Source organism: Cherax quadricarinatus, chromosome 83 (assembly GCF_038502225.1).
Source record: "Cherax quadricarinatus isolate ZL_2023a chromosome 83, ASM3850222v1, whole genome shotgun sequence".
Classification (NCBI taxonomy): domain Eukaryota; kingdom Metazoa; phylum Arthropoda; class Malacostraca; order Decapoda; family Parastacidae; genus Cherax; species Cherax quadricarinatus.
In genome coordinates, this window is record NC_091374.1 from 17,668,751 (window position 1) to 17,689,295 (window position 20,545).

At 37.8% G+C, this 20,545-nt stretch overlaps 1 protein-coding gene across 2 annotated transcripts in view; it reads right to left on the minus strand.

The window, feature by feature from the left end:
• LanA (laminin subunit alpha) overlaps positions 1 to 20,545 on the minus strand; it is a gene marked incomplete at its 3' end in the record, with an annotated part of 194,735 nt that overhangs the window by 61,084 nt on the left and 113,106 nt on the right. Inside the window, 3 exon segments of one of the 2 annotated variants that reach the window (XM_070102874.1) lie at positions 8,567 to 8,724; positions 9,322 to 9,363; positions 18,547 to 18,724. In XM_070102874.1, coding sequence (XP_069958975.1) covers positions 8,567 to 8,724; positions 9,322 to 9,363; positions 18,547 to 18,724 — 378 coding nt within the window. 2 annotated transcript variants of the gene reach the window in all.

The window sequence follows — 20,545 nt, forward strand, 5'->3', positions numbered from 1 at the left end:
CCCATCTCCAGGACTCAAGTCCGGCCTGCCGGTTTCCCTGAACCCCTGAACGGATTAATTGTATTTACATTATTTCTTATGGGGAAAATTGATTCGCAAATCGTAAATTTCGTTTATAGTAGCTCCTCCAGGAACGGATTAATTACGAAAAATGAGGGACCACTGTACTTCTATCTCCTATCCCATAACATACTGAACCCCTGCCAGTTTGGGTTTAGGCTGAAAAAAAGCACAAATGATGCAATTATTCAAATGCACGAATTACTATATACAGCACTTGATACAATTAATATCCTCTGGAGCTCTTCATAGACCTACGGAAAGCATTTGATACAGTAGACAACAATATCTTGCACCTACAACTAGAGTATTATGGGGTCAGAGGACACTCCCTCAATTACCTAAAATTTTATCTTAGTAATAGACATCAGTATGTATGTACATATGACGTGACTTCCACTACTGAACCTGTGCAAGAATGGTATATAATACCGACAGGATGAAATTAAGACACATGTGCAACATCTGAGTATCTTTATTGTAGACGTTTCGCCATCCAGTGGCTTTATCAATACAAATTCTAGGACATAACTTGAAGACAGAAGGACTATATACAGAAGATGAGGTAATCAGTCCCTCAGCCTTGGAGTAGGTATGAAGAGCACCGTAGTCGTGGAGATTCTGAAGCAGATGCAAGGAGAAACATTATGGAATCTTGATTCTGAGAACGTGTACATAACCTTCACGACTACGACTACTTCTACTACAACTAACCCATCTCTTTGGGAAGGACCTACTTCCACTGGGGAATCCCGCCTACCAATGACTATGCCCTCGTCTGCTGCACCTGACATTACTATATAAGCGCCAGGCTCCTTGCTTCTGCTTCAGAATCTCCACGACTACAGTGCTCTTCACACCTACTCCAAGGTTGAGGGACTGATTACCTCATCTTCTGTATATAGTCCTTCTGTCTTCAAGTTATGTCCTAGAATTTGTATTGATAAAGCCACTGGATGGCGAAACGTCTACAATAAAGATACCCAGATGTTGCACGTGTCTTAATTTCATCACTACTCAACCTGTAGACGTTGGAGTGCGAAAGGGAAGTGTCCTAGGTCCTCTACTCTTTCTTATTTACATACATCAATGACCTCCCAAATGCATATCTACTCCTTTTAAACCAAATCTATTCTAGATATACCAAATCTGGCTATACTTAGTGACACTGTAAACAGTGAGCTACATAAAATATCAAACTGAATGACGACCAACAAATGCACTCTCAATATAGACAAAACCTAGTTCATGCTTTTTGGAAACAGAGCATTAAATATCCAGCTAAACATATCAATAAATGGTTCCTCCATTACAAGACACACTGAGGACAAATTTCTAGGTCTCCACCTTGAATGTAATCTTAAATTTCAGACCCACATCCAACATGTACAATGCCTGAACTCTAAATGAGGGGTTCGGGATATTAGCAGCTTGGAGGGATATGTTTGTGTATCTTTATAGGTATATGCTGGAAATATAAACACACATGCAGTATAATGTGATCCTTTATTGACTACGTTTCGCCCACACAGTGGGCTTTTTCAAGTCTATATCCAACAACTTCAACCAGAATAGTGGCTTCTATAACATAGCTGAACCACTTGCCAAGAAATTTCTTCATCGCTATCCCATATAAGAACACAGGAATGGAAGAACACTGTAGAAGGTCTGCTCACAAACTTATCCAATCTCCTTTCCAAGCTACCCAAGATTTTAGACTCTATAACCCCACTCGGTACATCATCAGATGCAGCATTCTCCACCTGACCTCAGCATTCTGAACCTGACTATAAATACTCGCGTCCCTTCCACCCCAGGTAGATCTGTTTGTGACTTGAAAAAGCCCACTGTGTGGGCGAAACGTAGTCAATAAAGGATCACATTATACTGCATATGTGTTTATATTTCCATTGTGTCGGTATTTTATACCATTTATTTCCATAGGTATATGCTTCTAAGCTTTTGTGTTCTGAGTACCTCTGCAAAAACAGCGATTATGGGTGATTGAGGTGAAAATGTTGAATGATGATGAAAGTATTTTCTTTTTGGGGATTTTCTTTCTTTTTTGGGTCACCCTGCCTCGGTGGGAGACGGCCGACTTATTAACCCCTTGACGGTCACAACCCCCAATCCTGAAGTGTCTCCTGGTGTCGCAGAATATATATATAAAAAAAAAAAAAAAACATTTTTCTTATGAAATGATAGAGAATCTTTTCCCGATTGTAAAGACACCAAAAACACGAAATTTGATGAAAAACTGATGGAATTACGCTTTCACAAAGTTAGCGACCTCGGCGATATTTACAAATCGGCGATTTTGCCCACTTTGAGCCCTATTTTCGGCTAATTCCATTGTTCCAGTCGACCAAACTCATAACTATTTTTTTAGAAATCCATTTTTTCTATCGACTGAGTACAAGAAACTGCCCATTTACCTATTTCAACTACCCAATAACGTGGTCAGAAATTTGCAATTTGGCCAATTTCACAAAAATTAAAAATTATGACAATTTCACAATAAGGTCCAGAATGAACAATGCAGACATTCCTGGCTCTAAAATAACATTTTCTTTGTTCATCAGTCATGTCTCCAGGCCCTTCTGATATTACTCTTGTTTTCTATTTTGAATTTTTATTCAAACAAAAAATAGAAGATTTACTGTTATGCAGACTACTGCAATATTGTAATAATTGTATAAATAAAGTCAACCTATTTATGACTGCATATTAGAATGGTTAGTTGGACATTTATTGGACAATGATATCATTTGTTTACTTTTGAACATCGGCAAAAAAACATTTTCCCTACTTTGAGCTCCATTTCCAGGTTCTTTTTATAGTAAAATCAAGCAAAATCACCTCTATTTCTATATGTTTTCCATTCTATCAAATGAGACCAAGAAAACGAGAATACAACCATAAATACTATACAAAAATAGACCACAAAGTCGGCATTTTAATTAAAAAAAAAACGGTCTGAGTTTTTTTTCTCATTATGTACTGCATGCTCCAGGATTTTTTTTATATGGTGCACACTAACCACACAGACCCATTCTCTCACATGTGGGCCTACCAGCTTTCTCCTGCTTGATTTGAAGCCGCTAGAATTTATGAGTATATATACGTCAAACACGGTACCTCGTAAGACGTATAGTATATACGACCTCGACAGTCAAAGGGTTAAAAAAAAAAAAAAAAAAAAAAAAAAACATGTAACTAAGAAAGCTTCCAAAACAGTAGGCATCCTTTCCAAGATATGATACTATGTACCCTAAATGGTGCTCCTTAGTTTATATCACTTTCTAATATACCCTTACCTCACCTATGGTATTTGTGCTTGAGGATCTACCATGGCCAATCACCTTAAACCTTTAATAACCCAACAAAAAGCTGTGGTGAGGATGATCACAAACTCCAGTGCCAGACAACACACCCCACCTCTCTTTGAGAGCTTGAACTTTCTTAATATACAATTTTTTTTTTTTTTTTAACAAGTCAGCCATCTCTCACCAAGGCAGGGTGACCCAAAAAGAAAGAAAATCCCCAAAAAGAAAATACTTTCATCATCATTCAACACTTTCACCTCACTCACACATAATCACTGTTTTTGCAGAGGTGCTCAGAACACAACAGTTTAGAAGCATATACGTATAAAGGTACACAACATATCCCTACAAACTGCCAATATCCCGAACCCCTCCTTATTATTGTGCCTACCATATATACAGAACATTAAACTCCAATTTAAATCTCCACTCAAACTTCTCCTAGACAGAGCTACACCAGAACACACAGGCATAACACGAGACACAAAATACTTTTTGACACCCTTCGTGTCCATCTCTCACTATGCAAAAATTCAATGCACTTAAAGGGCCTGAAGATGGAACTCTTCGCCTGAACCAACAAAGGGTCCTCTACCCACAAATCAATTTAGGACTATAGTTAAATATCATCTCATCTCTTAATAATAACCATACCCACACTACGCTAATCTCTAACCAAATTTGAAATAACTCTCTCAAATATTTTATTATCCCTTATCTAATACACCATTATTACAAACCTAAAAATGTACATTTGTACCATAAATTGTACAACCTCATATTAGTAATCGCGTGCAATTTATGGTACAAACGTACATTTTTAGGTTTGTAATAATGGTTTAACCCTTTTAGGGTCCAAGGCCCAAATCTGAAGTGGTGCCCCAGTGTCCAAGAATTTTCCAAAAAAAAATTTGTTATTTTTTCTTATGAAATGGTAGAGAATCTTTTTTTGAAGGTAATAAAACAAAAAGTACGAAATTTGATGGAAAATTGACGAAATTATGCTCTCGCGAATTTTGATGTGTCAGCGATATTTACGAATCGGCGATTTTGCCGACTTTGACTTCCATTTTAGGCCAATTACATCATTCCAGTCGACCAAATTCTTAGCTATTTTACTAGTATTACTTCTATTCTATCGATTGAGCACAAGAAATCGCCAAGTCAACTGTTTCAACTACAAAATAAAGTGATTGGAAATTGGTAATTTGGCCAATTTAACACAAAGTTCAAAATATTCCAATTTCAAAATAGCATCCAGAATAAACAATGTAGGCATTCCTGGCACTAAACTAACATTTCCTCGGTTCATTAGTTATGTTTTGAGGCTTTACAAATAAATCCTATTTTTATTTTTTATTTACATAATGAATTTTTATTCACACCAAAAAATAGAAGATTTACTGTTATGCAATATTGTAATAATTGTATAAATATCATCACCACATTTGTGAATGTGTATTAGATCCACCAGCTGGCATGTATTAGACGTGTGAGGTCGTTTGTTTACTCTCGAACATCGACAAAAATTTAACATTTCCGCTACTTTGAACTCAGTTTCAAGCCATTTCCGGTGCTAAAACCAATCAAAATCATCTCTATTTCTGTAATATGTCTTCCATTCTATCAAATGAGACCAAGAAATTGCAAATACAACTATAAAAAACATACGGAAAAACACTGCAAAGTTGCTGTTTTAATCGAAAATCTTGGTTTCAGTTTTTTTTCTCTCATTATACACAGTGTGCTGCAGGATTTGTTTTATGTGGTGCACACATACCACATAGATGTATTCTCTCATATCTAGGCCCAAGTGTACCACTCACAGTTTATCAGAGTGAGCTGAGCTCATGAAGTAGATCTACGGTTTGGACACTGAACGCAAAGCCGTAGATCTACGGGACGGACCCTGAAAGGGTTAATAGATAAGGGATAATAAAATATTTGGGAGAGTTATTTCAAATTTGATTGGAGATTAGCATAGTGTGGGTATGGTTATGGCCACTTTCAAGCCTTGGCATGATAGTGGCTTTCTTTGTACCAATCAAATTATAAAATGTAAACACACTTTCACAAAGAAATAAACTTTTGATTTGATTTTTTTATCTGAAAACTGTAAATCATTCAGCCCAAAACCAATTCAAATTTTACATTAAGCTTCTTCAGACTGGCTTTAAATTTTTGAAGGTGGTAACCTTCAAAAATTTAAAGCCAGTCTGAAGAAGCATTCTCTAGTTATTGCATGGAGACCAATATAAAAAAAGTACACCAACACAAAGTTTAGAGATGCTCAGAAGTTACATTCTCAACTTATCAGTGTTAAAGTTTAGAAGCCAATTAGATGAGACATTTATAAATTAACAGTTGAAAATCAACAATTCAATATGTCATTAATGGAACTACACGGCCAAAAATCAATCAAAATCTTTCTCTAAGTAAGATACATTACATTTGAAAGTTTGAAGCTGATTAAATGAAGGATTCTCCAATTATTGCACAAAAAACAATTTATTTAATAACATTGACAAATGAAAACTTACACGACCCAAAATCAACGTAAAATTTCCTTTGTAAAAAACACACCAGCACTAATAGTTTAAAGAGTAAGTGAACAGAGTAAAATCAGAGGCTGATACAGTGAAAAATTCTGTCTTCCAATGCACAGTATTCACCCCTACTCACTTTTTCCATATTCAATCTAGACAGAAACATAAATCATAGCAACATACCATCTATTGCAAAGAATGCTAGAAACTGTATGAGAGTAGCATCAACTGAGGATACAACAACCTCCAAGCTGATATTAAGTGAGTCTTCCAGCGAGTCAATGCAACAATATGGCATTCAATGAAGACAAATTTCAGTTGCTCCACTAAGGGAAACTTGCAAAAATAAAGACTAGAGTGAAGTATAAAACAAACTCAAATCACTGAATAGAGCAAAAGCCTAATGTGGGGAAGGGGGGAGTTTAGGAGTGATAATTTCATTTAGATCTCACTTCCAAGGAACACAACAGTGTCATTATCACAACTGAAAGGAAAATGATAGGCTCAATAACTAAATCTTCATAATAAGAGATGCCAAGCCAATAGTGATTCTCCTCCAGTCACTTGTTCTCAACATTAAATGTTTGAAGCCGAGCAATGAGGCATTCACAAATTTTCACATGAAAATCAATGGGGTTCAAGTCTGGGAAATTTCTTGATCAATCATTGAAGAAGAAGAGGAGTATCACAGTCACAAAGCCAACGAATAACAGATTTTGCAATGTGGCAAGCACTGTTTTGCATAAAATCATTGCACTACTACATGAAAGACTAATACAAGTGATAACAGAGCAATTCTAGGTATTTAATTATCGTAAACATTAGTGGGAATGTTTTTCTAGGCATTCTTAGATGTTGCACTGTACTTCTCACCTCCAGGACTCAAGTCCAGCTAACCTGGTTTTCCTGAATTCCTCCATATATGTTACTATGCTCACACTCCAACAGCTCCTATCTAACACACACACACACACACACACACATGCTTGCTGGAAGTCCAAGCCCTCTGCATACAAATACACTCCTGCCCATATTAAGTCATCAATAGCTAAAAATACCTGACAAATTCAGCACTTAACCGTTTCACGCACCATGCTGTATTACTATGGCTTTGAGCTCAGGGTCTGTGCTGCAGAACTACGTGATGAGCTTAGCTCACTCAGATAAGCTATAAGCAGTAAATTTTGGCCTAGATGTGAAAGAATGGGTCTGTGCAGTGAGTTTGCAGCATATAAAAAAAAATCCTGCCCCATGCAGTGCATAACTGACAAAACAAAACTGTGTATGGTTTAAAACAATGACTTTGCAGTGTATTTTCAGGCTATTTTTCTGGGTTTATTCTCAGTTTCTTGGTACCATTCGGCAGAATGAAAGATATGTTACAGAAATAGAGACAATTTTGATTGATTTCAGGACTGCAAGTAGCTTGAAATTAAGCTTAAAGTAGCAGACATATTCGATTTTTATCAATATTCCAGAGATGAATCATATCACTCCTCATGAATGTGTCCAAATGGTCATGCTCACAAATGTGCTGACATTATTTATACAATTATTACAAGAATGCAATAGCCTGCATAACAGTAAATCTTCTATTTTTTTGTGTGAATAAAAATTCAAAATGGAAAGCAAGGGTAATATAGAAGAGGCCAGGGGAAACATGACTAATGAACAGAGGAAATGTTTTGCTAGGAATATCCGCATTGTTTATGTTAGACCCTATTTTTAAATTGGCATTTTTTAATTTTGTGTGAAATTGGCCAAATTACCAATTTCTGGTCACTTTAATGGATAGCCGAGATAGTTAAATGGAAGGTTTCCTGCGCTCAATTGATAGAATGGAAAGCAAACTAGCAAAACAGCTAAGAGTTTGGATCATTGGAATAATGGAATTGACCTAAAATAGGACCCAAAGTAGGCAAAATAGCCGGTGTGTAAATATCACCGAGACTGATAACTTTGCAAAAGCGTACTTCCATAGTTTTTCATCGAATTTCATACCTTTGGTGTCACTGCCTTTGGAAAAAGATTCTTTACTTTTAATAAGGAAAATTATTTTTGGGTGAGAAAATTCTTGGACTTTAACAACAAGTTTCAAATCAGGGGCCTTGACCCTTAAAGGGTTAAGACCACATGGTGCAGGGACCCCATAGACACAAATTCATCCACCCATCATACACATCTCCAAGGTACATAGGGTACAGTCTGTAGCATTAGAGAATCCTGAGACATTCCATTATGAGGTAATAATCTTACCATGGACACTGAGGTATGCCAGATGCCTTCCACCTAACATACTTTAATGACGAGCATTCAGTATACAAAAAAGTATACAACACTTTCTTAGCATATAAGACCCATTGCTATAGCAAAACCTTCTTCCATACATTTTATTTGGAAAGAAAAAATAAGACAGCTTCAAGCTCTATAAAATAACACTTCTGGAAAGACTGCTTGCAAATCAATAATGGTGAATGTGCATTCTTCTTTGGGTCACCATACCTTGGCAGAAAAGGACTAATGTGTTATAAAGAGCGAATATTTTACATATATGAAAAATTTATACCCAATTTATCAACCAAAGGGATCTAGATTTCAGATTTTAATTTCTTCACAACACGTCAAAGAAAATACCTTAAGTGAGAGGACGAAGTTCTCTAATATATCAAAAATATAGGATCCATCAGGCTGCTTAATGATGGATCGACAACCAGAGGTGCTAGGACAGTGATGGACTGCTAATGAACCTTCATAAAACTGCCCATTCTGGATTAATACATCAACATCAAACTCTGCAATGGAGGAAGTGAGGTCAACCTTCAGAATAAGGCATAACAAACTATCAATGAATGAAACTTGTTGGAGTAATAATATAAATATACAGACACAGCATAGATTACAAGAGGCACAAGAAGCTACTGTTTATAATAATGTTAAACTTAATAGGCACAGCTGCAGCCTTAGCTTATATAGCAATAACTGTTTAGTCAAATACATAAAATCTGTTAACTCAATGATGCAATAATTCTGTAAAAATTAATTTCCTAGTGTTAAATAATAGTAACTAAATTTTAACTGACTTAAGATAGGGTATGAAGGAGAAAGCTAAATTAAATTAGGTTAATTTTGGCAAGGTTAGGTTAGATTGCTATGTTAATGCAAAATAAAAAACCTAATCCATGTTAATTCACAAAAATATGTCTAACAAAACATCAGAATATTTTTAAAAATGTCTAGTTTTTTGGGTGGTTTGACTGCCTAAAATACACACAATAATTACACTATGTATATACATGCCTTGTTTGGAGCAAGAACAATAAAGCAATTTTTATATACATACATGATGATGCTTGGAGCATTAAAGCAATAAAGCGCAGGCAAAAGCTAACCTTTGTCACTTGCATAAGCAACCTGGACATACAGCTCATCATCTGCAGAAGTCATACACACACATAATATTAATATTTTGTAAATATTTTCTAAAACTTTTCATATATAAAAAAAAAAGCAAAACAGGGCCTTAAGTAAACATACTATATACAAAAAATCCTCTTACATGACTACACTTAGTATGATTTTGTTGTAATGTAATTTAACAAGTACAACAAAACATTTGAATATCACAAATATTGATGTGAAAATCTATGAAAAAAAAAAAAAAAACGAAATTTTAGTAGTAACCCTGACCATCTATGGAGCAGCAGGTGATCAGTAATGGAGCCTGTGGTGTAAAGAAAAAGAGATGTTTTATTGGGATGGTAAAAATACGTATAAGATAATTCTGTAACACACGAACTCTGCCGACTGTTTCTGAATCGACTAACCCAGTGGATTTTCTCTTGTATTGACAAAATCCATCAAATCAAGGTTTCTTAAATCGAAGGTTTACTGTACACTTCTTACTGGGCCATGAGTGGTGCCCCCAACTCCAACCTTATACTGAACATGACTTATAAAAGCAAGAGATGTCCATTAAACAGTAGTACAGTGGTCCCTCGCTTTTCGTAGTTCCCGGCAATCGTAAATTTCGCCAATCATAGGGTTATTTTCGCATAAACATGGAAGGAGGGGTATTAATGTTGCAGTTTAAAAACTGTAGTGTAAAGCAACCTTCTGGCAAGACAGTGATGGAGTGAATGATGGTGAAAGTTTTTCTTTTTCGGGCCACCCTGCCCTGGTGGGAATCGGCCAGTGTGATAATAATAAAAACATGGACTCGCTTTTCATAAGTTGACCACATACCCACGGCATGAGCCGTGGCGGCAGAGAGTCTGGCATTGTTTACCAGTGAGTGAAGGTCCCCTCACGTGCTCCAGCGAAATATTTCATAATATTCCATTTATTTTAGTGCTTGCAAGTACTAAATAAGCTACCATGGCTCCAAAGAAAGCTCCTAGTGCCAAGCCTGTGGTAAAGAAGGTGAGAAATATGATTGAATTTAAGAAAACCATCATTGAACAATATGAAAGTGGTACAAATGTGGCCGAACTGGCCAGGACGTATAAGAAACCCTACACAAATTATGTTCCATAGTGGCCAAGAAAAAGGAAATCAAGGACGCTGTTGTTGCAAAGGGGGTAACTATGCTGACAAAATTGAGATCACCAGCACTCGAAGAGGTTGAGAAGTTATTATTGGTGTGGATAAATGAGAAACAATTAGCAGGAGATACTCTTATGACTTCGATTATTTGTGAAAAGGCTAGGCAGTTGCATGGCGATTTGGTAAAGAAATTGCCTGCAAATAGTACTGGCATACACAGTGTGGTAAGGCATGGTGAGGCTGCCAGTTCGGACCACAAGGCGGCTGAAAAATATGTGCATGAATTCCAGGAGTACATAGAGGCTGAAGGACTGAAACCTGAACAAGTGTTCAATTGTGACAAAACAGGCCTCTTTTGGAAGAAAATGCCAAAGAGGACCTTCATTACACAAGAGGAAAAGGCAATGCCAGGACACAAGCCTATGAAAGACAGGCTGACGCTAATGTTCTGTGCTAATGCTAGTGGGGATTTCAAAGTGAAGCCATTACTAGTGTACCATTCTGAAAATCCCAGAGCGTTCACGAAAAACAATGTTATGAAGAGTAAATTGTGTGTGTTTTGGAAATCTAATAGTAAGGCATGGGTCACGAGGGAAATTTTCGTCGAGTGGTTCAATGAAGTGTTTGGCCCTAGTGTGAAGGAGTATCTCCTGGAAAAGAAATTGGATCTCAAGTGCCTGCTAGTAATGGACAATGCACCTGCTCATCCTCCAAACTTGGATGACCTAATTTTCGAGGAGTTTGGGTTCATCACAGTAAAGTTCTTGCCCCCAAATACCACTCCTCTCCTCCAGCCCATGGACCAGCAGGTCATTGCAAACTTTAAAAAACTCTACACAAAAGCAATGTTTCACAGGTGCTTGACTGTGACCACAGACACTCACTTGACCCTAAGGGAATTTTGGAGAGAACACTTCAGCATCCTCCATTGCATAACCCTTATAGGTATGGCTTGGGAGGGAGTGACTACCAGGACTTTAAACTCTGCCTGGAGAAAATTGTGGCCAGATTGTGTCGACAAGAGGGATTTTGAAGGGTTTGGGACTGACCCTGATGAGCCTATGTCTGTTGTAAAATCAATTGTGGCACTGGGAAGTTCCATGGGGTTGGATGTGAGTTTGGAGGATGTGGAAGAATTGGTGGAAGACCACAACGAAGAGCTCACCACTGAGGAGCTGCAAGAGCTTCAGCAGAAAGAGCAACAGATCGCAGCTCAGAATCTTGCTGCAGAGGAGGAGGAAGACAGATGGAAGAAGGTGCCTTCTTCAGAAATTTAAGAGATTTTTACTATGTGGGGTAAGATGGAAAGCTTTATGGAGAAACATCACCCTAACAAGGTTGTTGCAAGCCATGTTTCCAACATGTACAGTGACAAAGTCTTGAGCCATTTTAGGGAAGTGTTAAAGAGACGCCAGAAACAGAGCTCTCTCCACAGTTATTTTGCGAGACAGGACTCCAGTGACTCTCAAGGTGGTCCTAGTGGCATTAAGAAACAGAGAAGACAAGCAACCCCAGAAAAGCAATTGGTACCTGAGGTGTTGCTGGAAGGGGATTCCCCTTCCAAACTATAAACAATCCACTCTCTCTCCTCCTCCAGTCTCCCATACACTAAGAAGAATCTCCAATAAAGGTAAGTGTTATGCTGTTAATGTTTCATTCATCATTTCCCATTGTATTGTTTATGTGCTACATGTATATTTCATGTAAAAAATTTTTTTGTTTTAATACTTCTGGGTGTCAGGAATGGATTAATTGTATTTACATTATTTCTTATGGGGAAAATTGATTCGCAAATCGTAAATTTCGTTCATAGTAGCTCCTCCAGGAACGGATTAATTATGAAAAACAAGGGACCACTGTATTTTCCAAAATTTATAAAGCTTGTAAAATGCCTGTATAAAAAAAAAATGAAAAGAATATTCAGTGTGAGTTTAGAAAATTTAAGTGTCTGGAACTTAATCCTATTTTCACCTACATGTATATTTTTCACCTTAAATAAAAGGGATTCAGGGAAACCGGTTATTTTTGTATAGCCGGACTTGAGTCCTGGAAATGGGAAGTACAATGCCTGCACTCCAAAGGAGGGGTTCGGGATATTAGCAGTTTGGAGGGATATGTTGTGTATCTTTATACATATATACTTCTAAACTGTTGTGTTCTGAGCGCCTCTGCAAAAACAGTGATTATGTGTGAGTGAGGTGAAAGTGTTGAATGGTGAAAGTATTTTCTTTTTAGGGATTTTCTTTCTTTTTGGGTCACCCTGCCTCGGTGGGAGACGGCCGACTTGTTAAAAAAAAAAAATGCTTAAGATTTACTGTGTGCATTTAGTATAACTATTACAATATTCATATACAAAATTACTCTCAGATACCAAAATTAGCTACAAGTATCTTATAAATTATTTATATTTTGTAATATTTTTACGTAGTAATATTCAGCAGTCCCTCAACTAACATGTGCCTACACAGTAGGTTTTTCAATATAACACAGATGAAATATTGTGACAAGTGTATGTTGCATAGGAAAAAACTGGCAAAGCACACAGTACCATGCTATAAATTTTGGGAAACAATCATCAGTCCACGCTGCATGCCAAAACCCGTTAGAACACAAAACAGGATATTTCTCCTCCACCCTGCAGTTAGCCTACGGGCAATGCCATTATTTTTAGGGAAAGGACTAGGGGTCACTCATACTTTAAACAATGTATTCACACTCTAGCTGCCTCGTAGAAGTATATCATTGTAATTATGTAGTCTCATTTCTGGATATTAAACACTCAAAAGGAATACTAGAGATGATGTACATGCCAAAAAAAGAGAATTAAACATGGAACACTGATGGTTTCTAAGAAAATTAAGTAGTTAGAGATGTGTAGCAAGGGTGGAAGGCAGTGAAAGCTAATAACCCATAATCACAACGTAATTACATACACATTTCTCAGACTTCAACAGTCATTTGCTTATTCCAGCTGTATTAATATACTTGCTGAATATATTGGTGACTGATAACAGAGAATGAAAAAGTTATTAAACAATTAAGACTGCGGTGAAGCTAAAACATTCAATAGTACAGCAGCGTTGCTGAGGGTTATGAGGGCCACCACACAAGTGCAGCATTAAGCTCTGCTTTGCAGGTTCTGTGGAAGTAATAAACACTAAAGTGAATCAATAACTAACTTACCTCAGCCCTTATACAGTGGAACCTCGGTATGCAACCTTAATTAATTCCAGAAGGCTGTTCGAGCGCCGATCCATTTGAGTATCGAACAAGTTCTTCCCAACCAATTTTATGTTTGGTTTGCTGTTATCACTAATCTCCGTAGGCCCCGTGGCGACTTATTTATAAAGATACAAAAAAACACCAAAAAATGCGAAGAGACACGAAATAGTTTACAGTGAAGTTTTGGCAGGTCGTTTTTGTTTGGTCAAGTGTTGAGCTTTCTTCGAGTAGCGAGCTGGTCATGTACCGAGGTTCCACTGTATATGGTAAGTAATGATGATGGTAGCTGATGCTGTCACATGTTTGTACAGGTTCTGCACATGACTAAATTGGCCCTTTCTACACACAATAATTATAGTGTACAAATTAGAGTTACATACTCTTTTATATAAATTTTGAATTTATTTAGTGTACACATTTAAGGTAGTAGGTTGGTAGACAGCAACCACCCAGGGAAGTACTACCGTCCTGCCAGATGACTGTGAAACAAAAACTTGTAACTGTTTTGCATGATGGTAGGATTGCTGGTTTTCTTTTTCTGTCTCATAAACACGCTAGATAACAGGGATATCTTGCTACTCCTACTTACACTTTGGTCACACTTCACAGACACGCACATGCATATATATATATACATACATCTAGGTTTTTCTCCTTATTCTAAATAGCTCTTGTTCTTTTTTATTTCTTCTATTGTCCATGGGGAAGTGGAAAAGAATCTTTCCTCCGTAAGCCATGCGTGTCGTATGAGGCGACTAAAATGCCGGGAGCAATGGGCTAGTAACCCCTTCTCCTGTATACATTTACTAAAAAAGAGAAGAAGAAAAACTTTATAAAACTGGGTTGTTTAAATGTGCGTGGATGTAGTGCGGATGACAAGAAACAGATGATTGCTGATGTTATGAATGAAAAGAAGTTGGATGTCCTGGCTCTAAGCGAAACAAAGCTGAAGGGGGTAGGAGAGTTTCAGTGGGGGGAAATAAATGGGATTAAATCTGGAGTATCTGAGAGAGTTAGAGCAAAGGAAGGGGTAGCAGTAATGTTAAATGATCAGTTATGGAAGGAGAAAAGAGAATATGAATGTGTAAATTCGAGAATTATGTGGATTAAAGTAAAGGTTGGATGCGAGAAGTGGGTCATAATAAGCGTGTATGCACCTGGAGAAGAGAGGAATGCAGAGGAGAGAGAGAGATTTTGGGAGATGTTAAGTGAATGTATAGGAGCCTTTGAACCAAGTGAGAGTAATTGTGGTAGGGGACCTGAATGCTAAAGTAGGAGAAACTTTTAGAGAGGGTGTGGTAGGTAAGTTTGGGGTGCCAGGTGTAAATGATAATGGGAGCCCTTTGATTGAACTTTGTATAGAAAGGGGTTTAGTTATAGGTAATACATATTTTGAAAAAAAGAGGATAAATAAGTATACACGATATGATGTAGGGCGAAATGACAGTAGTTTGTTGGATTATGTATTAGTAGATAAAAGACTGTTGAGTAGACTTCAGGATGTACATGTTTATCGAGGGGCCACAGATATATCAGATCACTTTCTAGTTGTAGCTACACTGAGAGTAAAAGGTAGATGGGATACAAGGAGAATAGAAGCATCAGGGAAGAGAGAGGTGAAGGTTTATAAACTAAAAGAGGAGGCAGTTAGGGTAAGATATAAACAGCTATTGGAGGATAGATGGGCTAATGAGAGCATAGGCAATGGGGTCGAAGAGGAATGGGGTAGGTTTAAAAATGTAGTGTTAGAGTGTTCAGCAGAAGTTTGTGGTTACAGGAAAGTGGGTGCAGGAGGGAAGAGGAGCGATTGGTGGAATGATGATGTAAAGAGAGTAGTAAGGGAGAAAAAGTTAGCATATGAGAAGTTTTTACAAAGTAGAAGTGATGCAAGGAGGGAAGAGTATATGGAGAAAAAGAGAGAGGTTAAGAGAGTGGTGAAGCAATGTAAAAAGAGAGCAAATGAGAGAGTGGGTGAGCTGTTATCAACAAATTTTGTTGAAAATAAGAAAAAGTTTTGGAGTGAGATTAACAAGTTAAGGAAGCCTAGAGAACAAATGGATTTGTCAGTTAAAAATAGGAGAGGAGAGTTATTAAATGGAGAGTTAGAGGTATTGGGAAGATGGAGGGAATATTTTGAGGAATTGTTAAATGTTGATGAAGATAGGGAAGCTGTGATTTCGTGTATAGGGCAAGGAGGAATAACATCTTGTAGGAGTGAGGAAGAGCCAGTTGTGAGTGTGGGGGAAGTTCGTGAGGCAGTAGGTAAAATGAAAGGGGGTAAGGCAGCCGGGATTGATGGGATAAAGATAGAAATGTTAAAAGCAGGTGGGGATATAGTTTTGGAGTGGTTGGTGCAATTATTTAATAAATGTATGGAAGAGGGTAAGGTACCTAGGGATTGGCAGAGAGCATACATAGTTCCTTTGTATAAAGGCAAAGGGGATAAAAGAGAGTGCAAAAATTATAGGGGGATAAGTCTGTTGAGTGTACCTGGTAAAGTGTATTGTAGAGTTATAATTGAAAGAATTAAGAGTAAGACGGAGAATAGGATAGCAGATGAACAAGGAGGCTTTAGGAAAGGTAGGGGGTGTGTGGACCAGGTGTTTACAGTGAAACATATAAGTGAACAGTATTTAGATAAGGCTAAAGAGGTCTTTGTGGCATTTATGGATTTGGAAAAGGCGTATGACAGGGTGGATAGGGGGGCAATGTGGCAGATGTTGCAAGTGTATGGTGTAGGAGGTAGGTTACTGAAAGCAGTGAAGAGTTTTTACGAGGATAGTGAGGCTCAAGTTAGAGTATGTAGAAAAGAGGGAAATTTTTTCCCAGTAAAAGTAGGCCTTAGACAAGGATGTGTGATGTCACCGTGGTTGTTTAATATATTTATAGATGGGGTTGTAAGAGAAGTAAATGCGAGGGTCTTGGCAAGAGGCGTGGAGTTAAAAGATAAAGAATCACACACAGGGTGGGAGTTGTCACAGCTGCTCTTTGCTGATGACACTGTGCTCTTGGGAGATTCTGAAGAGAAGCTGCAGAGATTGGTGTATGAATTTGGTAGGGTGTGCAAAAGAAGAAAATTAAAGGTGAATACAGGAAAGAGTAAGGTTATGAGGATAACAAAAAGATTAGGTGATGAAAGATTGAATATCAGATTGGAGGGAGAGAGTATGGAGGAGGTGAACGTATTCAGATATTTGGGAGTGGACGTGTCAGCGGATGGGTCTATGAAAGATGAGGTGAATCATAGAATTGATGAGGGAAAAAGAGTGAGTGGTGCACTTAGGAGTCTGTGGAGACAGAGAACTTTGTCCTTGGAGGCAAAGAGGGGAATGTATGAGAGTATAGTTTTACCAACGCTCTTATATGGGTGTGAAGCATGGGTGATGAATGTTGCAGCGAGGAGAAGGCTGGAGGCAGTGGAGATGTCATGTCTGAGGGCAATGTGTGGTGTGAATATAATGCAGAGAATTCGTAGTTTGGAAGTTAGGAGGAGGTGCGGGATTACCAAAACTGTTGTCCAGAGGGCTGAGGAAGGGTTGTTGAGGTGGTTCGGACATGTAGAGAGAATGGAGCGAAACAGAATAACTTCAAGAGTGTATCAGTCTGTAGTGGAAGGAAGGCGGGGTAGGGGTCGGCCTAGGAAGGGTTGGAGGGAGGGGGTAAAGGAGGTTTTGTGTGCGAGGGGCTTGGACTTCCAGCAGGCATGCGTGAGCGTGTTTGATAGGAGTGAATGGAGACAAATGGTTTTTAATACTTGACGTGCTGTTGGAGTGTGAGCAAAGTAACATTTATGAAGGGATTCAGGGAAACCGGCAGGCCGGACTTGAGTCCTGGAGATGGGAAGTACAGTGCCTGCACTCTGAAGGAGGGGTGTTAATGTTGCAGTTTAAAAACTGTAGTGTAAAGCACCCTTCTGGCAAGACAGTGATGGAGTGAATGATGGTGAAAGTTTTTCTTTTTCGGGCCACCCTGCCTTGGTGGGAATCGGCCAGTGTGATAATAAAAAATAATAAAAAATTTAATAAATGCTTCCTTCAATATGACACTGGTGTTTGAAAACACATTTTTCTTGCATAAATACAGAAAAAAAAAAATAAGGAAAATGGAAAAGGAATAAAACAAATTTATTTTGTAAACATTCTAAACTCCAGGAGCTCCTGAAATAAATTGGTGCACCTTATATGACATAAGACTCGGGAAATGTCGCATGTACATAAAAAGCAGACTGACTTTTTTTTCTTTACTTACAGATCTTGATACTGTGCATAATAAGCTATTCATGATTTAGCTCTTTCTTCTTTTTTTCAACAAACTGGGCATATCCCACTGAGGCAGGGTGGCACAAAAACAAAAACAAAAGTTACTCTTTTTAACTTTAGTAATGTAGAGGAGAAGGGGTTACTAGCCCCTTGCTCCCAGCATTTTAATCACTTCTTACGAAACACATGGCTTACAGAGGAAGAATTCTGTTTCACTTGCCCATAAAGAATGATTTAACTTTTTTTTTTTTTTTTTTAAACAAGTCGGCCGTCTCCCACTGAGGCAGGGTGATTTAACTTATCCCTCCTAAATTATGAATAGCAAGTCCTCGACATATAATGGGGAGCAGGTAGTCAGTAATAACAACTGTGGTGAATAAACCAAGTGTTTTGTCATGATAGTAACAATAATGGACAAATCTGTAACCAACAGTCTTTGCCTGTTGTTTCTGAATCGAATGACCCAGCAGATTTTTTCCATACTTCCAAAGTCCATTATACACAAATCCATTATATCAAGAGTTTACTTATGCCATCTAATCTGTAATGAATGTTTCATTAGGCTTAATTAAAAATCTTCATAATTTTTACCTGGGTACTGAGGTTGATAGTAGTGGACGACAAAGACGTATTTTCCAGCATACCTCAACTTGCCAACAACATCCACCATTGGATCACTGTGGTTGAGGTAAACAAGACCAGTAATATTGGCAATACCATCAGGTAATTCTGTAGCCATTTTTCCCTCTATGTTTGATTCAAATTCAACCTAAACAATTAGAAAAAAAATGGCAGCTGTTAAAACAGAAATAAAGAAATTGTTTACAGTACAATGTAATATTGAAATAATAATGATAATAATATTCCAATATAAATTTAAATATAAATGTAATTTTTTTTTTCGTTTTTTCAACAAGTCGGCCGTCTCCCACCGAGGCAGGGTGACTCAAAAAGAAAATCCCCAAAAAGAAAATATTTTCATCATCATTCAACACTTTCACCTCACTCACACAATCACTGTTTCTGCAGAGGTGCCTAGAACACTAACAGTTTAGAAGTATATATGTATAAGGATATACAAAATATCCCTCCAAAATGCCAATATCCCAAACCCCTCCTTAAAAGTGCAGGCATTGTACTTCCCATTTCCAGGACTCAAGTCCGGCTATATAAAAATAACCAGTTTCCCTGAATCCCTTCACTAAATATTACCCTACTCACACTCCAACAGCTTGTCAGGTGCCAAATACCATTCGTCTCCATTCACTCCTATCTAACATGCTCACACATGCTTGCTGGAAGTCCAAGCCCCTCATCCAAAAAACCTCCTTTACCCCCTCCCTCCAACCTTTTCAAGGACGACCCCTACCCCTCCATCATTCCCCTACAGATTTATACGCTCTCCATGTCATTCTACTTTGATCCATTCTCTCTGAATGACCAAACCACCTCAACAACCCCTCTTCAGCCCTCTGACTAATACTTTTATTAACTCCACACCTTCTCCTAATTTCCACACTCCGAATTCTCTGCATAATATTTACACCACACATTGCCCTTCGACAGGACATCTCCACTGCCTCCAACCGCCTCCTCGCTGCAGAATTTACAACCCAAGCTTCACACCCATAAAAGTGTTGGTACCACTATACTTTCATACATTCCCTTCTTTGCCTCCATAGATAATGCTTTTTGTCTCCACATATACCTCAATGCACCACTCACCTGATTTCCTTCATCAATTCTATGGTTAACCTCATCCTTCATAAATCCATCCGCTGACACATCAACTCCCAAATACATATCTGAAAACATTCACTTCTTCCATACTCCTCCTCCCCAATTTGATATCCAATTTTTCTTTATCTAAATCATTTGATACCATCCTCACCTTACTCTTTTCTATGTTCACTTTCAACTTTCTACCTTTATACACACTCCCAAACTCATCCACTAGCCTTTGCAACTTTTCTTTAGAATCTCCCATAAGCACAGTATCATCAGCAAAAAGTAACTGCCAATTCCTATTTTGTATTTGATTCTCCATAATTTAATCCCACCCCTCTCCCCAACACCCTAGCATTTACTTCTTTTACAACCCTATCTATAAATATATTAAACAACTATGGTGACATTAAGCATCCCTGTCTAAGACCTACTTCAACCAGATAGTAATCTCCCTCTCTTCTACACACCCTAACCTGAGCCTCAGTATCCTCATAAAAACTTTTTGCAGCATTTAGTAACTTACTACCTATTCCATATACTTGCAACATCTGTATTTACAGATTGGATTGTAAAACAAGTAAATGCTAGTGTGTTGGGGAGAGGGATTAAATTATGGAGAAACAAATACAAAATGGGAGTTGACACAGTTACTTTTTGCTAATGATACTGTGCTTTTGGGGGATTCTAAAGAAAAGTTGCAAAGGTTAGTGGACATGTTTGGGAGGGTGTGTAAAGGTATAAAGTTGAAAGTGAATATAGATAAGAGTAAGGTGGTGAGGGTATCAAATGACTCAGATTAAGAAAAATTGGATATCACATTGGAGGGAGGGAGTATGGAAGAAATGAATGTTTTCAGATATTT